Here is an 18,012-nt window from a genome sequence, read left to right on the forward strand (position 1 = left end):
ACTGCCCCGGCCCCTGGTGTAGGCGAGGTGTGAGGCGGGCGGGACTTGACGAGCTGGCAGGGGGAGGGTTGGGGGGGCAGGGGCGATGACCGCAGCGAGGAGTGTTCCTGCGGGGGTCTACTAGGAACGTGACACACCTTACGAGTATGTCTCCAGACGCTGCCCGGTTGAGAGGAGGGGGGTCCAGGCCTCCATCAGGGCTTAGCTATCCACGATCTTCCAGATATAAGCGGAGGAGGAGCGGGGAGGGCGATTGCAGACGGGACAACGTGATGCGGGGCGGGGACTTTCTTTGAGGCTATGGGCAGGGGTAAGGGGGTGGGTAGTTTAATGGAGGTAGTTCTGTGTTCTGTTAGAGGGAGAAAAAGTTAAACTGCACACGATTATTTGCTGTTAGTAGTACTAATGAACAATTCTAGATTCTGTGACTGCTGGTCCTATTTCACGCCGCCAGACCGCCGGGTTGTTGGCCACCAGGCTGTGTAACAGATGAAGTGAGGGGCGTTGTAAGACCTGAGACGCGGCCGGCCCAGGGGGGTTGTAGGCCAAGAGCGATGTTCGTTGCCATTACCATCTTTGTGCAATAAATAAAATAAAAAATAAAAAAAGTAATGATCTGAACAAATCAAACTAACCAGCTACTACATTACGGCACTTGATACATTTCCCACAGTGACCACTGCTTCTGCCTCCTCAATTGTACATTTATCTACTAATACCACAAATTTTTTGTTTATTGAGAGAAATTCTTTAGTGGTGTCTTTTCAGTGAATTTCAGGCGCTTCTGTTGCTTTTAGACATTACCAGATATGCATTCCCCTATGTTGACCATATTCTAGTGGAAGGTGAACAGAGGATCATTGGGGCAAAGTGGGACTCAAATATTTGAGCAACGTACTCGAGATCTAACTAAAAAACTCCCTGTTACCTTTTTCATAGGCTAGCTCATCCATGAAAAAAGCAATTTGTCAATCAATCAATCAGGAGTTTGTTAAAGCGCGACTACTCACCCGTAAGGGTCTCAAGGCGCTAGGGGTGGGGGGGAGTTGGGGGGGTGCAGGTTCCATTCCATCAAGGAGGGGGTCTGTCGAAGAGCCAGGTTTTGAGGTTTCTTGCGAAGATGGGGAGCGATGTTGTCTGTCTGAGGTGGATCGGATGGGCGTTCCATGCTTTGGCCGCGAGGAAGGAGAAGGAGCGGCCTCCCGATCTAGTCTTTCTGGTGCGGGGGACCACAGCGTAGGAAAGCTGGGCTGATCGTAGGGTCCTTTGGGGTGCGTGGAATTTGAGTCGGCTGTTCAGGTATGCTGGTCCAGTGCCGTGGAGGGCCTTGTGTGCGTGGGTGAGCATCTTAAAGGTGATTCTCGCCTCGACGGGGAGCCAGTGGAGTGTGCGCAGGTGCTGGGAGATGTGGCAGTGTTTTGGCAGGTTGAGGACCAGTCTTGCGGCGGCGTTCTGGATGTTCTGTAGCTTGCGGATGAGGTTTTTGTTTATTCCGGCGTAGAGTGCGTTGCCGTAGTCGAGTCTGCTGGTGACCAGGGCGTGAGTGACTGTCTTTCGGTGTTCGAGGGGGATCCATTTGAAGGTCTTACGAAGGAGGCGGAGGGTGTGGAAGCAGGAAGATGAGACAGAGTTGATCTGGCGGTCCATTTTGAGCTCCGAGTCCAGGATGATTCCCAGGTTGCGTGCGTGGTCTGTGGGGGTTGGCGGGTTTCCGAGGGCGGTGGGCCACCAGGTGTCACTCCAGGCGTCGGGGTTTGGGCCCATGATGAGTACTTCTGTTTTGTTGGTGTTTAGTTGTAGGCAGCTGTTTTTCATCCATTTGGCGACGGCTTCCATGCCTTCTCGAAAGTTGCGTCTGGCGGTGTTGGGCTCGTTGGATAGGGAGAGGATGAGCTGGGTGTCGTCTGCATATGACACGATGTTGAGTCCGTAGGTTCTGACGATGGGGGCAAGTGGAGCCATGTAGACGTTGAAGAGCGTCGGGCTGAGGGAGGAGCCCTGGGGGACTCCGCAGGTGATAGGTGTGGGGTCCGAGAGGAAAGGGGGGAGTCTGACCCGCTGCGTCCTGCTGGAGAGGAAGGAGCAGATCCAGTCGAGGGCCTTGTCCTGGATTCCTGCATCGTAGAGTCTGCGTATTAGGGTGCGGTGGGAGACTGTGTCGAACGCCGCTGATAGGTCGAGGAGGATGAGGGCTACTGTTTCTCCTTTGTCCAGTAAGGTGCGGATGTCGTCTGTTGCGGCGAGGAGGGCGGTTTACGTACTGTGGTTTTTTCTGAAGCCGGATTGGGAGGAGTCGAGGATGTTGTGTTCTTCAATGAATGTGGCGAGTTGGCTGTTGATGGCTTTCTCGATGACTTTCGCTGGGAACGGGAGCAGGGAGATGAGTCTGTAGTTTTTGAGGTCGGTGGGGTCCGCTGAGGGTTTCTTTAGGAGGGGGTTGACCTCGGCGTGTTTGGCGGAGCATGGGTGCGATGGTGTTGGCGGCTCTGTTGAAGATGTGGTGGGGGCAGGGGTCCGTGGGGGCCCCTGAGTGGATTGACTTCATTGTCTTCAGTGTGTCTTCGGTGGTGAGGGCTGTCCAGTCATCAATCGCTGGTTTCCGGGTGTCGGGGGTGGTTGGTGAGGGTTCAGTGTGTTGGTTGTCTTCGTCGAAGTTGTCGTAGATGCTCTTGATTTTGTGGTGGAAAAAGATGCTGAGTTTGTCGCAGAGGTCTTGTGAGGGAGGGATGTCGGTAGACTCGCTGGTGGGTTGGGCGAACTCCTTGATGATGCTGAAAAGTTCCTTGCTGTTGTGTGCGTGGGTGGAGATTCTGTCTTCAATCGCTTTTTTCCTCGTTTCTCTGATGAGTTGATGGTGGGCGTTGGTGGCGGCTCTGAAGTTGTTGTGGGCTTCTGTGGATTTGGTGTTTCTCCAGGCCTTTTCGAGGCGGCGGCATGTGCGCCTGGACTCTCGAAGTTTGGTGGTAAACCATCTGGCTTTCTTGGCACGGGTATTGTTGTTTTTCTTGAGGGGGGCTATGGTGTTGGTGCTGTCCGAGATCCATCTATGCAGGGTTCGGGCTGCGGTGTTGGGGTCGTCGTTTTCCGCGATGGTTGGGGTGGAGTTGTTGAGTGAGGAGGTGAGCTGGTCATCGGTGATTTTGGTCCAGTTTCTTTGTGGAAGCAGGTGCTGGTGTCTGTGGATGGTGGGTGTTCTGAAGGTGAAGTGGACGCAACGATGGTCGGTCCATGGGAGTTCGGTGGTGTGGCTGAAGGTGATGGAGTTTCCTGTAGTGACGAGGGGGTCGAGGGTGTGTCCTGCTGAGTGCATGGGCTCGGTCACGATCTGGCGGAGTCCAATGTTGTGGAGGTTGTCCAGGAGGGATGTGGTGTTGGGGTCCAGTTGATTGTCGAGGTGGAAGTTGAGGTCTCCCAGCAGGGTGTAGTTGGTGGATGCGATGGCCTGCGGGGAGATAATGTCCGTGATGGAGTTGGCGAAGGGTCCGCGGGGTCCAGGGGGTCGGTAGATGAGGGTTCCTCGGAGGGCTGCGGTGGGGCTGGCCAGTATCTTGAAGTGAAGGTGTTCCATCAGTTCTGTGGACTCGTCAGGGAGCGTGCTCAGGCGGAGGCTGGATTTGTGGACGATGGCGATTCCTACTCCTGGGTGAATGGGGCGGTCCTTCCTGGAGATCTTGTATCCTTGGGGGATGGCGATGGCGATGTCCGGTCCCGAGGTGGTGTTGGTCCAGGTTTCGGTGAAGAATGCTACGTCTGGGGTTGTGCTGTCGAGGAGGTCCCAGATTTCTGTGGCGTGTTTGTGGAGGGATCGGACGTTGAGGAGGATGCATTGCAGGGTCTTCGGTTTGGTTGTGTTCTTGTGGGCGGGTTGTGCTGGATCTGTGTTCTTGGCGGTGCTGCAGGTGTGCCGGCAGCGGTGACAGCTGAAGGGTCCATGGGTGTCGGCTGGTGATGCTAGCTTGCAGTTGTTGTTGCAGCCTGGGTTGAGTGCGTGGAGTGCTGCTGGGTCGTAGCGTTGGCGGGGCGGAGGTCCAGGGTTCCTGGTGCTGGTCGCGGACAGGTCGCAGACGGGCGCAGACGTGCTTGCCTTTGACGCGCATTCGGTGCACCAGCGGCGCGCCCGCAGCCCGCGGCCGCGCAGCGGCCGCGCAGTGGCCGCCATTAAGTAGGGGTCGGGGAGGGCTGGACAGCTGGGAGGCGGGAGCGGGGATGGGAGCTGGATTGGGCCGGTCGTGCTGGGGGGGGGAGGGGCCGCGGGGGCAGAAGCGGCGGGGAAAGGTAAAGGGAGGAAAGAAGGGATAAAGAAAAAAGGGAAAATAAGCAGAAATAAGGCACAAAAGAGCAGAGATGCAGAAAAGAGCAGAAAGGTGAAAGATAGAAAGGGTAAAAAAACGAGTGAAAACGAGTGAAGGAGCAAGAGGGAGAGAAAGGGAAAATGGGCAGAAATAAGGCACAAAAGAGCAGAGGTGCAGAAAGGTGAAAGATAGAAAGGGGAAAAAAACGAGTGAAAACGAGTGAAGGAGCAGAGGGAGAGAAAGGGAAATGGGCAGAAATAAGGCGCAAAAGAGCAGAGGTGCAGAAAGGTGAAAGATAGAAAGGGGAGAAAACGAGTGAAGGAGCAGAAAGAAAGAAAGGAGACAGAGGTCCACTGGACCACCAGGGATGAGGTGCAGGGAAACCTGCGGGTGGAGGAGGGCCTTGATCACCAACACTCAAGAGTGCAGGGGCAGGGGCACCTCACTTAATGGTGGAGCTGCGAGGGTGGGAGAGCAATTTCACTGACAATGAGTCAGTGGTCTTGCTCGCCTGTCCCCGCAGTGGCCGCCATTAAGTAGGGGTCGGGGAGGGCTGGACAGCTGGGAGGCGGGAGCGGGGAGGGGAGCTGGATTGGGCCGGTCGTGCTGGGTGGGGGGGGGGGCCGTGGGGGCAGCAGCGGCGGGGAAAGGTAAAGGGAGGAAAGAAGGGATAAAGAAAAAAGGGAAAATAAGCAGAAATAAGGCACAAAAGAGCAGAGATGCAGAAAAGAGCAGAAAGGTGAAAGATAGAAAGGGTAAAAAAACGAGTGAAAACGAGTGAAGGAGCAGAGGGAGAGAAAGGGAAAATGGGCAGAAATAAGGCACAAAAGAGCAGAGGTGCAGAAAGGTGAAAGATAGAAAGGGGAAAAACGAGTGAAAACGAGTGAAGGAGCAGAGGGAGAGAAAGGGAAATGGGCAGAAATAAGGCGCAAAAGAGCAGAGGTGCAGAAAGGTGAAAGATAGAAAGGGGAGAAAAACGAGTGAAGGAGCAGAAAGAAAGAAAGGAGACAGAGGTCCACTGGACCACCAGGGATGAGGTGCAGGGAAACCTGCGGGTGGAGGAGGGCCTTGATCACCAACACTCAAGAGTGCAGGGGCAGGGGCACCTCACTTAATGGTGGAGCTGCGAGAGCAATTTCACTGACAATGAGTCAGTGGTCTTGCTCGCCTGTCCCCGCAGTGGCCGCCATTAAGCAGGGGTCGGGGAGGGCTGGACAGCTGGGAGGCGGGAGCGGGGAGGGGAGCTGGATTGGGCCGGTCGTGCTGGGGGGGGAGGGGCCGCGGGGGCAGCAGCGGCGGGGAAAGGTAAAGGGAGGAAAGAAGGGATAAAGAAAAAAGGGAAAATAAGCAGAAATAAGGCACAAAAGAGCAGAGATGCAGAAAAGAGCAGAAAGGTGAAAGATAGAAAGGGTAAAAAAACGAGTGAAAACGAGTGAAGGAGCAGAGGGAGAGAAAGGGAAAATGGGCAGAAATAAGGCACAAAAGAGCAGAGGTGCAGAAAGGTGAAAGATAGAAAGGGGGAAAAAACGAGTGAAAACGAGTGAAGGAGCAGAGGGAGAGAAAGGGAAATGGGCAGAAATAAGGCGCAAAAGAGCAGAGGTGCAGAAAGGTGAAAGATAGAAAGGGGAGAAAAACGAGTGAAGGAGCAGAAAGAAAGAAAGGAGACAGAGGTCCACTGGACCACCAGGGATGAGGCGCAGGGAAACCTGCGGGTGGAGGAGGGCCTTGATCACCACACTCAAGAGTGCAGGGGCAGGGGCACCTCACTTAATGGTGGAGCTGCGAGGGTGGGAGAGCAATTTCACTGACAATGAGTCAGTGGTCTTGCTCGCCTGTCCCCGCAGTGGCTGCCATTAAGTAGGGGTCGGGGAGGGCTGGACAGCTGGGAGGCGGGAGCGGGGAGGGGAGCTGGATTGGGCCGGTCGTGCTGGGGGGGGGAGGGGCCGCGGGGGCAGCAGCGGCGGGGAAAGGTAAAGGGAGGAAAGAAGGATAAAGAAAAAAGGGGGCACCCAGAAATTTTCTGCATCCTCCCGCTATGTCCTTGTTTTCTACTCTCACATAGGCAATCTGTTTTCGAAGTCTCTGATGCATGTCCACCTCGCCCTCAGTGCAGTATTAGTGCCTACCTACCCCTAGTGCAAATCCTGGCTTCCTGGTAGGTGTGATCAGCAAGCGTGTTAGCTCAATCCAATATATTTTGCCACATACAGTTTAAGGCAAGGCATAATGCTCGAAAACTCCAATTGCATAATTCCAAATGCTTTAGTTTGTCTTCACCTCATGCTGATTTTCTGTTAATTATGGGAAGGTATGCAAATATGTTTCACGTCGAGATGAGTACACCAGGGGTGTTACTACTAGCTCAATTAACTTTTGATTCAAATGGGCAGGGTGAGCAATGTAGATCTAGGAGGGCTGAACACATGCCATATTTACGAGCTATCCACCTAAGATAAATCTGCATAAAGTCAGTCTAAATATTCTAAAAGTGAGACATTTACATGATCAGTGGGTAGACTCCAAATCCGGCAATTGTTCTGGACTCACTTTGGATATGCCTGTTATAGGAATTCCAAGGATGGTACAGGTCAGAGATACTCCACATTTTAGTAATTTGTCATTTACATCAATTGTATGAAAACCGATCTCCTGTGGATAACCTGAAGATCTGAGGTGGTTCTTGTCCCCGTGAACCAAATATATACACTGCAAGGTGGAAGCTGAGATGGTGGACACTAAATACTCAAGATCCTGTACTTTAAAAAGAGTGGTAGCTTAAGATACGTATAAATTGTAGTGGGTGTTGAATTAGGGTAGTCTTCATAAAGAATATTTATATATGGCAAAACCGGCCGGCAACAAACAAGAAACTGAGTTGTGGATGGGGTAAGAGAGGAAGACAGTGCCGGCATAGCTAATCAAAGCGATTTTGGCTGTCAATGTGGCAGTCCAAGCAGAGCAAATCAAATATGATATTTTAAATACCAGAAATATCAAGGGGTTGTTAAACCTATCCTCATTTAACAGATTTAGAAGGAGGCTGGAAAAGAGTATATGTGAGAAAAAATCTACAGACCCCATTATAGACAGACAAAGCAAAGTGTGTTTGTTTCTGTAGTGTTGACAATAGTCTCGAGTAGATAATTGGTTGTAATTCAGTCATAGTACAAAGATATGACTCATGTTACATTTCTTTTCTTTAGGACTTCACCATGACCCTGTACTTGAGGCACTATTGGAAGGATGAGAGGCTATCTTTCCCCAGCAGCACCAACCAAAGCATGACATTTGATGGGAGGCTTGTGAAAAAGATTTGGGTTCCAGATATGTTTTTCGTTCATTCTAAGCGATCTTTTATCCATGACACAACTACGGACAATGTAATGCTGCGGGTTCAGCCAGATGGAAAGGTGCTATACAGCCTGAGGTACCACTTCATTATCTTAACATTCTTTTCACTATAACAGTACATAGTCAGAGGTTTTTGTGCGACATAAAATCAACATACATGTTCAAAAGGGTAATAAAGTTATTGAAAATTAGAGTTATACTTTTATTACATTATACAAGAGTTATCAAATAATGCAATGTACTCAACACTGTATTAAGCAGCATTGTAATGAGCTGCAGTACAAATGGGAAAGAATAATTATTGTGGGAGTACTGAGAACAAATTCATTGTACATTGAAGACATTGGTTGTAAGGCGTCCCCTCAAGCATGTTCACTTACAAACTGTTCACAGAATCGACTTCATTGAAACTCTCTCCTTATATCACAATCAGCTGCAGAAACATTTGCAACACAGCCCGTCTACTAAATACATATTTCTCCAAAACTATTTACAGCACATCCCTCTGTCTCCTACGTACCCATTGCTAAACTTGCCTAATAACAGTAATGTTACGGATAATGGTATGAGTAATACATGACAAAATCATACATTTTTCAGTGACATCCTCTTTTTTCGTCATCTAAAACATATCCCTGCTTCTTTTTCCACATCCTCTCCTCCTGTTCACACTGGCTACTATTCACAAAGGTTAGTTAGTACGAGTAAAGTTAGACTTTTGGTTTAAGTTAAACTTTTGGTCTAACTTTACCTTTGTGTATACCGAAAAGAAGTAAAGTTAGACTTTTGATCTAAGTTAGCCTTTTGGTCTAACTTTACCCTTGTGATTACCCGAAAAGTAGTAAAGTTAGACTCTTGGTCTAAGTTAGATTTTTGGTCTAACTTTACCTTTGTTTGAATTGTGCCCAGAGAGTAGAGTCTGGAAACCGAATGTTGCACATGGTGGTTTAGCTATAACTAGAATATTGAAGTTGGCAGATTATTGATACCTGGTTTGAGTGAGGCAAATGAAAATGTGAGCACGGTAATGAGGAAAAATGCCAGGAACTACTTTGGGTACTTGTGTCAATTGTTTGAAGAGTGCACCAATTTTAACTTAGAGTAACTTGGCTTCCTGTTGAATGGATTTGGTAGGAATGTGTTTAGGAAGACTAAATAAGGTTCTGGTAGCAATAACCAATTCTTTATGGATTAAGGGGCTGAATAACAACACTCTTACAGAGTTTAGCATGTGTGGAGCTAACTAAAGATGAATGACAATGAGTCAGTTAGACATATGTGATTGGCGGTACGTTGATTAGAAAGGAGCAGTGGATTTCAATGGCACTGGTGTAGTAAAAATTCAAAGGAAGAGATATCACCAAGGATGGTGGTGTAGAGAAACACATCTTCCAAAAATTCTAACATTCTTGTTGTGAGTGTCTCACTTACAATTTCCACCTCAGGTCACCTTGCGTATTAATCCATAAGGACAAACATATAATTATTTTTCCACTTTATGTCTCTTCTGGGCCAGCCCATCATCAACTTAGCCATTGGAGATAAATTATAAGTTCACGGTTGTGGACAAACGCCTTCTGTGCTTAATCACTCATCCCACAGGGGGAATTTTCCTTCAATACCACTTCATAATGAGCATTCATTTTCAGCCATCAGTACAGTTTGCCCGATGTCACTTAGACCTGTCAGCCTTAGGTTTGTCTTACCTCCAAACATTTTGCCTTTACCCATCCTTTTTGTCAGAAATCGCTTAGTGGCCTCAGGACTCTGTCCACTTTACCACTGATAAAGTGCTTGTGCTCCCTCCCTAAAACATGGTAAAATTGGCTTACACCTGATTGGCATATTCAATTTACCTGTACGTCCCTACTAAAGTGGGATACCATATACCTAGGGCCTATAACTTAAATGCTACTAGTGGGCCAGCAGCACTTATTGTGCCACCCACTTAAGTAGCCCTCTAAAACATGTCTCAGGCCTGCCGTTGCAGCCTGCCAGCAGTTTTAAACTGCCAATTCGACTTGGCAAAATAACCTATTAGCCAAACCTAAAACATCCTTTTTAATACATAGAAACCACCCCTAAGGTAGGCCCTAAACAGTCCAAAGGGCAGGGTGCATTGTAATTTAAAAGATGTACCTCGTACCTAAGCAGACAGACACACGCTGTCCTGCTACTTGGAAGGATTGCCACAGGCTGAAGTTGATTCATTCTCCATAAGAGACACCGAAGTGAGAATATTCTCACCCTCCATATGATAAAAGTATGGCCTCGTTGTGATTAACAAAAGAAGGAAGTAGCCTGCTTCCATTCGTGCGCTCAGAATCAGCACTCGATCCGTCTTGACAGCGCTTTGATCGTGCCATCCTCCGCACACATGGAGCCTTACATTGTGTGCATTAACATAATAGCTGGCTCACCACTCACCTCACACTTGGGCACCCGGCTGGGACCCATGTAAGTTTCTTTTTCTTATCCTTTGCACTGTGCCACACCCTCCACACGAGCTGGTCCATTACCCTTCAGGTGTCCCTACGATCATAGGTCCTGAAGAGACCCTACACTGCACACAAGTTGCATAAATGAACCATTGTTTACCAGCACTGATCACTGTATATAGCGCTGTCCACTGTACATATATATTTTAATTGTCGTTTATATGAAGCATTGGAAACTTAGTATATATTTCACATATATGTTACTAATTTCCAAAGTTCAGTTTTTCAGTGGGACACCTCTCACTCAGAACTATATGTTCAAATGTATTACTTTGGAACATTATTTAATTTCAAGGATTATATAAATATTTTTGATTCAAAAGCAAATCAGATGTGTATTTGCTTCCTTCGCTCTCCAATATCACTATAACCCAATATATTGCCATAGTGCCCCTATACATTGAGATTACTTCATTAAGCCCACAGGAGCCTATGTTTTTTGATAATACATTTAGAAAGTTGGCATTTTTGTGACCTAACCATTTGGTACCTGCAGCCTGTTCCTGCGTCACATGACTAGGTGTTAGTTGCAGTTGGCCTTTGTATATTCCTCCCAACAGCCACACAGTAGGGGGATTAGATTCACCTGGAGTCATCTTAGGCAGGATAGAGTGGAGCTGTGCATAGACCTACTTTGCTTCAATAGCCTGTGCCCTGCTCTATTACAAACAACTTTCCAGGAGCCTTTTGTGCCTGTAGCAAGACTAGAGCCGGGGCAGGAAGGCAGGACATTTCAGACACTTCTGTGACAGGAACAGAGGTTTCTCCTACTTTAAAATAGGCCCAAGTATAAAAAGGGGACCCTTGGGCCCACTCTTCAGTTCACTTTATGGGTCTGTGGTAGGACTAACAGAGGACTGTCTGCTGTTGAGGCCTGCTTTGTTCTTCAGAAGACTGCTTTGCTGCACCAAGAAAGCCTGCTCTGTTGAGGCTGGCTTTGCACAACCAGAAGTCTACCCTGCAGCTTGAGCCCTGCAATTCATCTTAAACACAGGACGCCCACAGTGACTGCAAGGGCTAGTTGGCTGACCTCCTGATCAGAGCTTCAGGGACAGAAAGGCTCTGAACATCTTGAACCCATGCCTAGACCCTCCCTGAGTGCGTACTGATCCTCTAAATGGTGCCTCTCCAGTCCTGGACCCTTGGAAGCAGTTCTAAAGGTGCCCAGATAGCCTAGATATAATGCTGTGGAGTTAGAAAATGTTCTGCCAAAAAGTGCTCTGAGAACCGAGAGGTAGCCAGGTCCTACCTGTTCATCAATCCGCCGTGGGTGCATAGCTGGTCGTCCTGACTTCACGGTTGCTCCAGCTATGATCTTCTCAGCAGCTGCACATCTTTTTCACCGGCTCCTCGCGGAAGGGTTATCCGTCCTCATGGAGGCCTTTTCAGCTACAGCCTGCAGCTTCATGCGGTTGGAGATTTTAGACTTCCAAAAAGGAGACTAAGGGCCTTATTTAGATCTTGGCGAACAGGGTACTCCATCATACTGGGGCCGAATATCCTGTCTGGCGAAATACAAATCCCATTATATCCTACTGGATTTATATTTTGATGGACGGGATATTTGTCACCGGTGTGATGGAGTAATCAGCCTTCCCAGATCTAAATCAGGCCTCAAATCTGAACGTAGGAATCTTCACTGTGACTTTGTCTAGCAGCTCCCCAATGACGACAACGCCACCTCGGACATAGCCAGCTACCTAGCCCTGCTGAACTTTACTTTCTTGGACATTTTTCCTTTAAATTCATTTTAAGTCCACAGGTAATCAGAGACCAGACCCAACCCACTTTGTGCATGTTATGTTATGTTATGTTATAAGCATTTTGTATCACGCACAATTACTCGTGAGCATCCTGGCGCGCAAAGTTACCAAATCATGGCAGAGCAAAGGAGTTTAATATGAAAGGATGAAGATGAAGGTTTTGAGTTGTTTTTAAATAACCTAAAGTCGTGGATGTTGCGTAAATCCGGGGGAAGGGAATTCCACGCTTTAGCTGTTTTCACAGAAAGCGGCTGACCGCCAAGCCGCATTCTCCGGAATCTAGGAATCACCAGCCGGCGTTGCGAGGCTGAGCGCAGTGCCCTGTTCGGAGCATAGAACGCGAAACGCTTCATCAAATACAATGGACCCAGGCCTTGCAGGGCTCTGTGGGCCAGGGTGAGAGCTTTAAATTGTACTCTGTATGCCACAGGGAGCCAATGCAGATCTCGAAGGTGCTGTCTTACACTTGATCTTCTGGAGATGTTGAACAGAAGTCTGGCCGCGGCATTCTGTATGGTCTGCAGTTTTTTTTAACCAGATAGCCTGGGATGCTAAAGTACAGAGCGTTGGCGTAGTCAATGCGGGAGAGGATAAGCACTCGGGCAACCATTTCCTTAGCAGGCCTAGGGAGCAGAGGAAAGAATCGTCGAAGAGATTTAAGTGTGCCGAAACACACTCCGGTTAGTTTCTTATTTTGCGCCGAGAAGCGCAGGTCTTCTCCAAACCAGATCCCCAAGTTCTTGACTGGGGTGCCCACAGAGTTTGGTTGGGGAAAGTCGGGAGGCCACAAAGATTCTCTAAAGGGAGGGGAGAATTGGCCATACAAGAGAACCTCCGACTTGTCCTCATTGCATTTCAGTTGGGCGAGTGCAAGCCATTTAAACACCGACGCAAGACATCTCTGGGCCCCTTCAGTCGACAGTTCAGAGTCTTTCCAGGTGAAAAGCAGCTGGGTGTCATCGGCGTAAGTGATTATTTTTGCTCCTACCTCCACCGCCAGAAAGATCAAGGGAGTCAGATAAATATTAAAGAGCAGAGGGCTTAAAGTGGAGCCCTGTGGGACTCCCCTGCTGGGAGCGTTCTTCCTGAAAAGATTTCAGCCAGTCCCAGGCCGAACCGACGATGCCAATGTTGGAGAGCCGTGTGTGAAGTAATTGGTGGGGCATCGTGTCGAAGGCGGCAGAGAGATCGAGAAGCACCAAGGCTGCTCTGCCGCCCGCGTCCAGACATTCCCTTATCGCCTCACCATTTCCACCAGAGCACTCTCCATGCTATAAGATGCCCTGAAGCCAGATTGAGCTGGGTGCAGAACACCGGATGTTTCCACATATGCCTCAAGCTGTCGGAAGACCACTTTTTCGCAAACCTTGGACAATGCCGGGAGGAGAGAAATGGGGTGATAGCTAGTGGGTTTCAGTGGATCCAAGGAGAGTTTTTTTAAGAGTGGCAAGAGCTTCGCCTGTTTCCAAGTCAGAGGAACAGTGGCAGTCTGTAAGGATCGAAGTAACCTCAGGACAGACCACCTCGGCTACCCCAGCCAATACTCTAGCTGGGCAGGGATCAGTCGGGGAACCCGATTTGAGAGATCCAAGAATGGGCAATATATCAGATTCAGCTATGGGCAAAAACTTGGTAAAAGGAGGTACTGAAAGGGTAGGGACTAAGGGGAGCAGAGGGAAAGAATCCCTTGGCTCCCGAAGTCCGGCCCCCAAGCTGTTTTGGATAGTCTGTATTTTGTCAATAAAAAAGGAAGACAGTTCCTCACACCATTGTGATGAAGTTGGAGGGGCTAATTGTTCGGCACAAGGAGTTAGAAAGCTTCTAACAATGGAGAAAATCTCCTTGCTATTGTTGTTGGCCTTGGCGATCCGCTCTGCGTAAAAACTACTCTTTGCCTCCCTAATGGATGCCTAGTAGTTGCTCTGGGCTTCACGGAGAGCAGATTTGGCCAGGAGGCAATAATCACGACACCATCGAAATTCAAGTTTTTACAGCCCAATTTGAGGACCCTAAGAGAGTCCGTGTACCAAGGTTTAGATGGAGATTGTCTCGGGCGTTTGTTCGATTGGAATTTGGAGGCAGCGTCAACCCCTTGGCTGATCCAGGAGGCATGCATCTGAACCGCACTCCATCACGGTCAGCTACTGCTTACCGGTGCTAAAGTGCACATGTGCTCTCCTTTAAATATGGTAACATTGGCTTAAACACAATTTTTTTTAAGTATCTTTATTGACATTTTGAATATGTACAATACAGTTCAGCGTAATATACTAATGCACTGTGCTTCATCAATTTGCAGCATAGAGCACTCCACATGGAAGGCTTCGTAATGTATATAGGGTAGTTGCAAGGTTACAGGTAAAGTACTTTTATCACTAAAGATCCTCTATTGTATTTCTGTACCTCCTGCTGTATTCCAATAGTGTGCCATTGTATGTAAATCCAACACCTTTTAGCCCTGTGCATATTTGGGGATTTTCCCTCGTCAGACTGCATTATTGAAGCAGGGAGTGTTGTATTGCATGCCTTAAAACTGGTTTCAAACAAACTTTAATAACTCAACTAGAGTAAGAGAGCAGTCTACATATATTTGTGAGAGCTACAGTTGGGGGGTTCTTGGTGGTCGAGTAGAGTCAATGTATATTTTGTTTGCACTTGATCATGTCTTGCCTGTGGGGTCCATATTTCTTGGGGAGGAGTAGCAATCACTTTAACTATCTTCTAATTATGCACTAGTTCTGTCGTTGTTAGCCATTATATTCTAAACCGTGGTACCCTCGCTGCTTTTGTTAGTGTGGCTCGGGTGTTCCCAGGTGAATACTGTGTCCTTCCATCGTTCAGCAATTGGGTGTTGTTTCTGTTTTTTTGCCTCTTCACTATGTAAAGCCCTACCATCCGCACCAGCCCATGTAACCACATCATGGTTCCAAACATGTATTAGCGGGCCTGGGACAGATTTCCATGCCATGGCTATTCTCCTTTTGGCCAATGCCAAGGCCAGGTCAAGTAATTCATTTAATATTTTACGCTAGGGTGGATGGGGGAAGAGCCCTAGCAGACAGGTTTCTAATGTGGGTGTAAGGTAACGCCCTAGTGTAGTGTTAATCTTGGCTATCACTTCAGACCAGAATGTGCGTATTCTCTCAAAACCCCAGGTCACATGTATAAAATTAGCATCAGATTGGTTGCATCTTGGGCATCCTTGTGGTTCCATTCCATAAATAGTGAATAAGCGGTGGGGTGTAGTATATGGCATCTGTATGAAGTTAAAATGTATGTATTTCAGCAACGTATTGCGGGCAATCTTCTGGTTTAAACCCAATTGGCACATTTATGTTACTTGTAAGTCCCTAGTAAAGTGACACAATATGTATCAAGGGCCTGTGAATTGGATTCTGCTAGTTGCCTGCAGCATTTATTGTGCTGCCCATTTAAGTAAACTTTCTAAACATGTCTCAGGCTTGCCATTGCAGCCTGTATGTGCAATTTTAAACTGTCATTTTGACCTGGCAATGTAAACCTTTTGACAGGCCTAAACCTTCCTTTTTAATACATATGTCACCTCTAGGACATGTCCTAATCAGCCCGTAGGCTGTGTTATATTTAAAAAGTTGGACACGTACTTTACGAATTTTACATGTCCTGGTTGTGAAAAAACTCTTAAATCCATTTTTCACTACTGCAAGGACTACTTTTCCCATAGGATAACATTGGGTTACCTTATTATTATCACTTATTAGTTAATAAGTGATAACTTTCAACTGGAAACAGGTAGGGAGGTCATGTTTGGTGTCTAACAACCCTCTTTAATGGTAAAGTCGGATTTTGAATCACAATTCTGAAAATGCCACCTTTTGAAAGTTAAAATTTTCTTCATGTAACCATTTGCTACATGCAGCCTGTCTGCCTCAGCACACCCACAAAGGGGTGCACATTAGTCTTTTGTGCTCCCAGACAAGCTGGACACATGGCAGGGAGGTAGGAAAATCAATGCACCTCTGGGGGTGAAAACCTCTAGAAACATCTCCTACTTTATAGCTGGCACCAAGTATAAATATTGGACCCTGAGGCCTATATTTTCAGTACACTCTTAGAACTGTGGCTACTACAGAATAACAGTCTTCTACATTGCTACTGGAGACCTTCTGTACCTGCTGAGAAAAAAGACTGGACCTGCACCCTTCATCCCAGCCTTAAGTGATTACAAGGGTCAGCTGACTGACCTAATGTTCTGAACTACAGGGACATAAGATCCAGAGGCATCCCTGCATCTGCCCAGCTGACCTGCTGCCTGAGCCTCTGCTGGAGTGAGTTCCTGATCCCCAAGAGGTACCCCTCAGGTCCTTGACCCGTGGTGTGGCATCAGTTGAACTCCTTCTCAAAGACCAAGAGAAATCCTGAAGTTTTGCGCCAAGATCTTGCCTTCCATGACAACCGTCAACGTGACGCTCCAGTTAACCCTACTCTTCACGCTCCAGTGACCGCCAGCAATGGATAAGGATACACACACCCCTAGAAAAGATTCTGTAGCTGGCAAAGAAACTGTTATCCCCCCACTGTGATGCTAAGTGGTTAATACTATGCTCTACATAATGAGTTTCTTGTAAGTATGCCACTTCAACAGCATGTCTGGCAAGGTAGGCTAGTACCTGCTGTCCCTTTCGAGGATTAGAGAGCCCTTTCACGTTCCATGAACTACATTTCAGTCGAAGTTTCCCAGAACCTTTGTTTGACAAGATTATTTACACAATAAAAGACATATGGATATGCAATAATGCGTAGGATACGTTCATGCACAGTCAGAAGTGCAAATGATGCCCTGTATATGTGCAATGCCAGAAGAGACAACCTGAAACAAAAAAAAGCCCAAATTCCCAACTCCCCACCCACATCGGATAGTAAACAGCCAATATCCGGTGAATCCCTCCATTACCCCAAATAATAACTACTAATATAAACTGTAGGAGAAATCCTAGGGAGTAGGCCACACTCACAGGAGAGTGCCAGCAATAAAGGGTTTATATGTTTTGATTGATCTTAGTGCAGCCCATGGAAGTTCGGAATTGGGGAGATCCCCCAGTGAGCCACATCTGAGGACTCATCAACAAGCCAGTCCAGGACAGCCTGCAGCGACCGGGTACATAGAGCCAGGACCAACAGCATGAGAAGAAAACATTTTGTCACAGGTCTGCTGGTTTCGACGGAGGGTTTGCCACCTCGCCGTCGTCTGTGCTGGAAGCACTTTCCACTTTATGCTGTTTCCAAAAACTGGAGGCCTCTGCTGATGTATCAACAACATGCGATTACCAATTCATCTGGATGCGAAACCGCACCGGGTACAGCATAGCATAGCGCATGTTTGCTTTTTGAAGCGTGCATTCAAATTCTGTGAATTTACGACATGCCTCCTGTACCATCGGTGTGAAATCAGGGAAGAAGGCCAGTGACATCCCCTGGTGCTGGGTATTTCTTTTGTCAAACAGAGGGCTGCATCCCAGTCATGATAATTGAGGAGCCGAGCGATTATTAACCCCGGATGTGTGCCAGGCGCCAGTCTTGGGGCCAGTGATCTGTGTGCTCTATCAACTGTTGAAGTCATGGAGAATTCCACCATGCCACATAGTGCCATGAGCCACTCCACATAGGCATTCATGGGGCCAGTGTTTGTTGATTCTGCCATGCCAGCTATTCGGATGTTATTCAGGCGTGACCGTGCCTCAAAATCTTCCGCCTTAGAGGCCACCTCTTTAAGAAGGCATTCGGCTCACTCAAGTCTCTTAATGAAGTTGGGTTGTGGGTCTTCGAGGTTCGATATTCTTTGCTCTGCGGTGTCTATGCGAGCCCTCTGTTGCTCAATGTGAGCATGTACGTCTTCTAGCCAGGCTGTCATTATATCTAGATGCGCGTCAATTGATTTACAAACCTGCCCGCAGTTCTGCCATTATTGCTGCTGCCCCCTCCAGCAGGGGGGCCCTGCCCCAGACGACTCATCAATCTCCTCGCTGCAAGGGGTCTTAGTCGAGTCAAATGTGAGTTGACGTTGTTTGGGGTCGCTTCGCCCCATGGTGTGGTTTGGGTCAATACGAAAGCCCGTAGTTTTATGAAACC

The 18,012-nt window shown here is 48.0% G+C and overlaps 1 protein-coding gene across 1 annotated transcript in view; it reads left to right on the forward strand.

Moving 5' to 3' along the window:
• The window catches only part of LOC144762966 (gamma-aminobutyric acid receptor subunit rho-1), a 317,065-nt gene that overhangs the window by 161,969 nt on the left and 137,084 nt on the right, over positions 1-18,012 (forward strand). Inside the window, exon 3 of the mRNA XM_078648279.1 lies at positions 7,496-7,719. Within this exon, the coding sequence (XP_078504405.1) occupies positions 7,496-7,719 (224 nt within the window). The remainder of the gene's footprint in view (positions 1-7,495; positions 7,720-18,012) is intronic.

The sequence above is a fragment of the Lissotriton helveticus genome, chromosome 6, assembly GCF_964261635.1.
Source record: "Lissotriton helveticus chromosome 6, aLisHel1.1, whole genome shotgun sequence".
Lineage (NCBI taxonomy): Eukaryota > Metazoa > Chordata > Amphibia > Caudata > Salamandridae > Lissotriton > Lissotriton helveticus.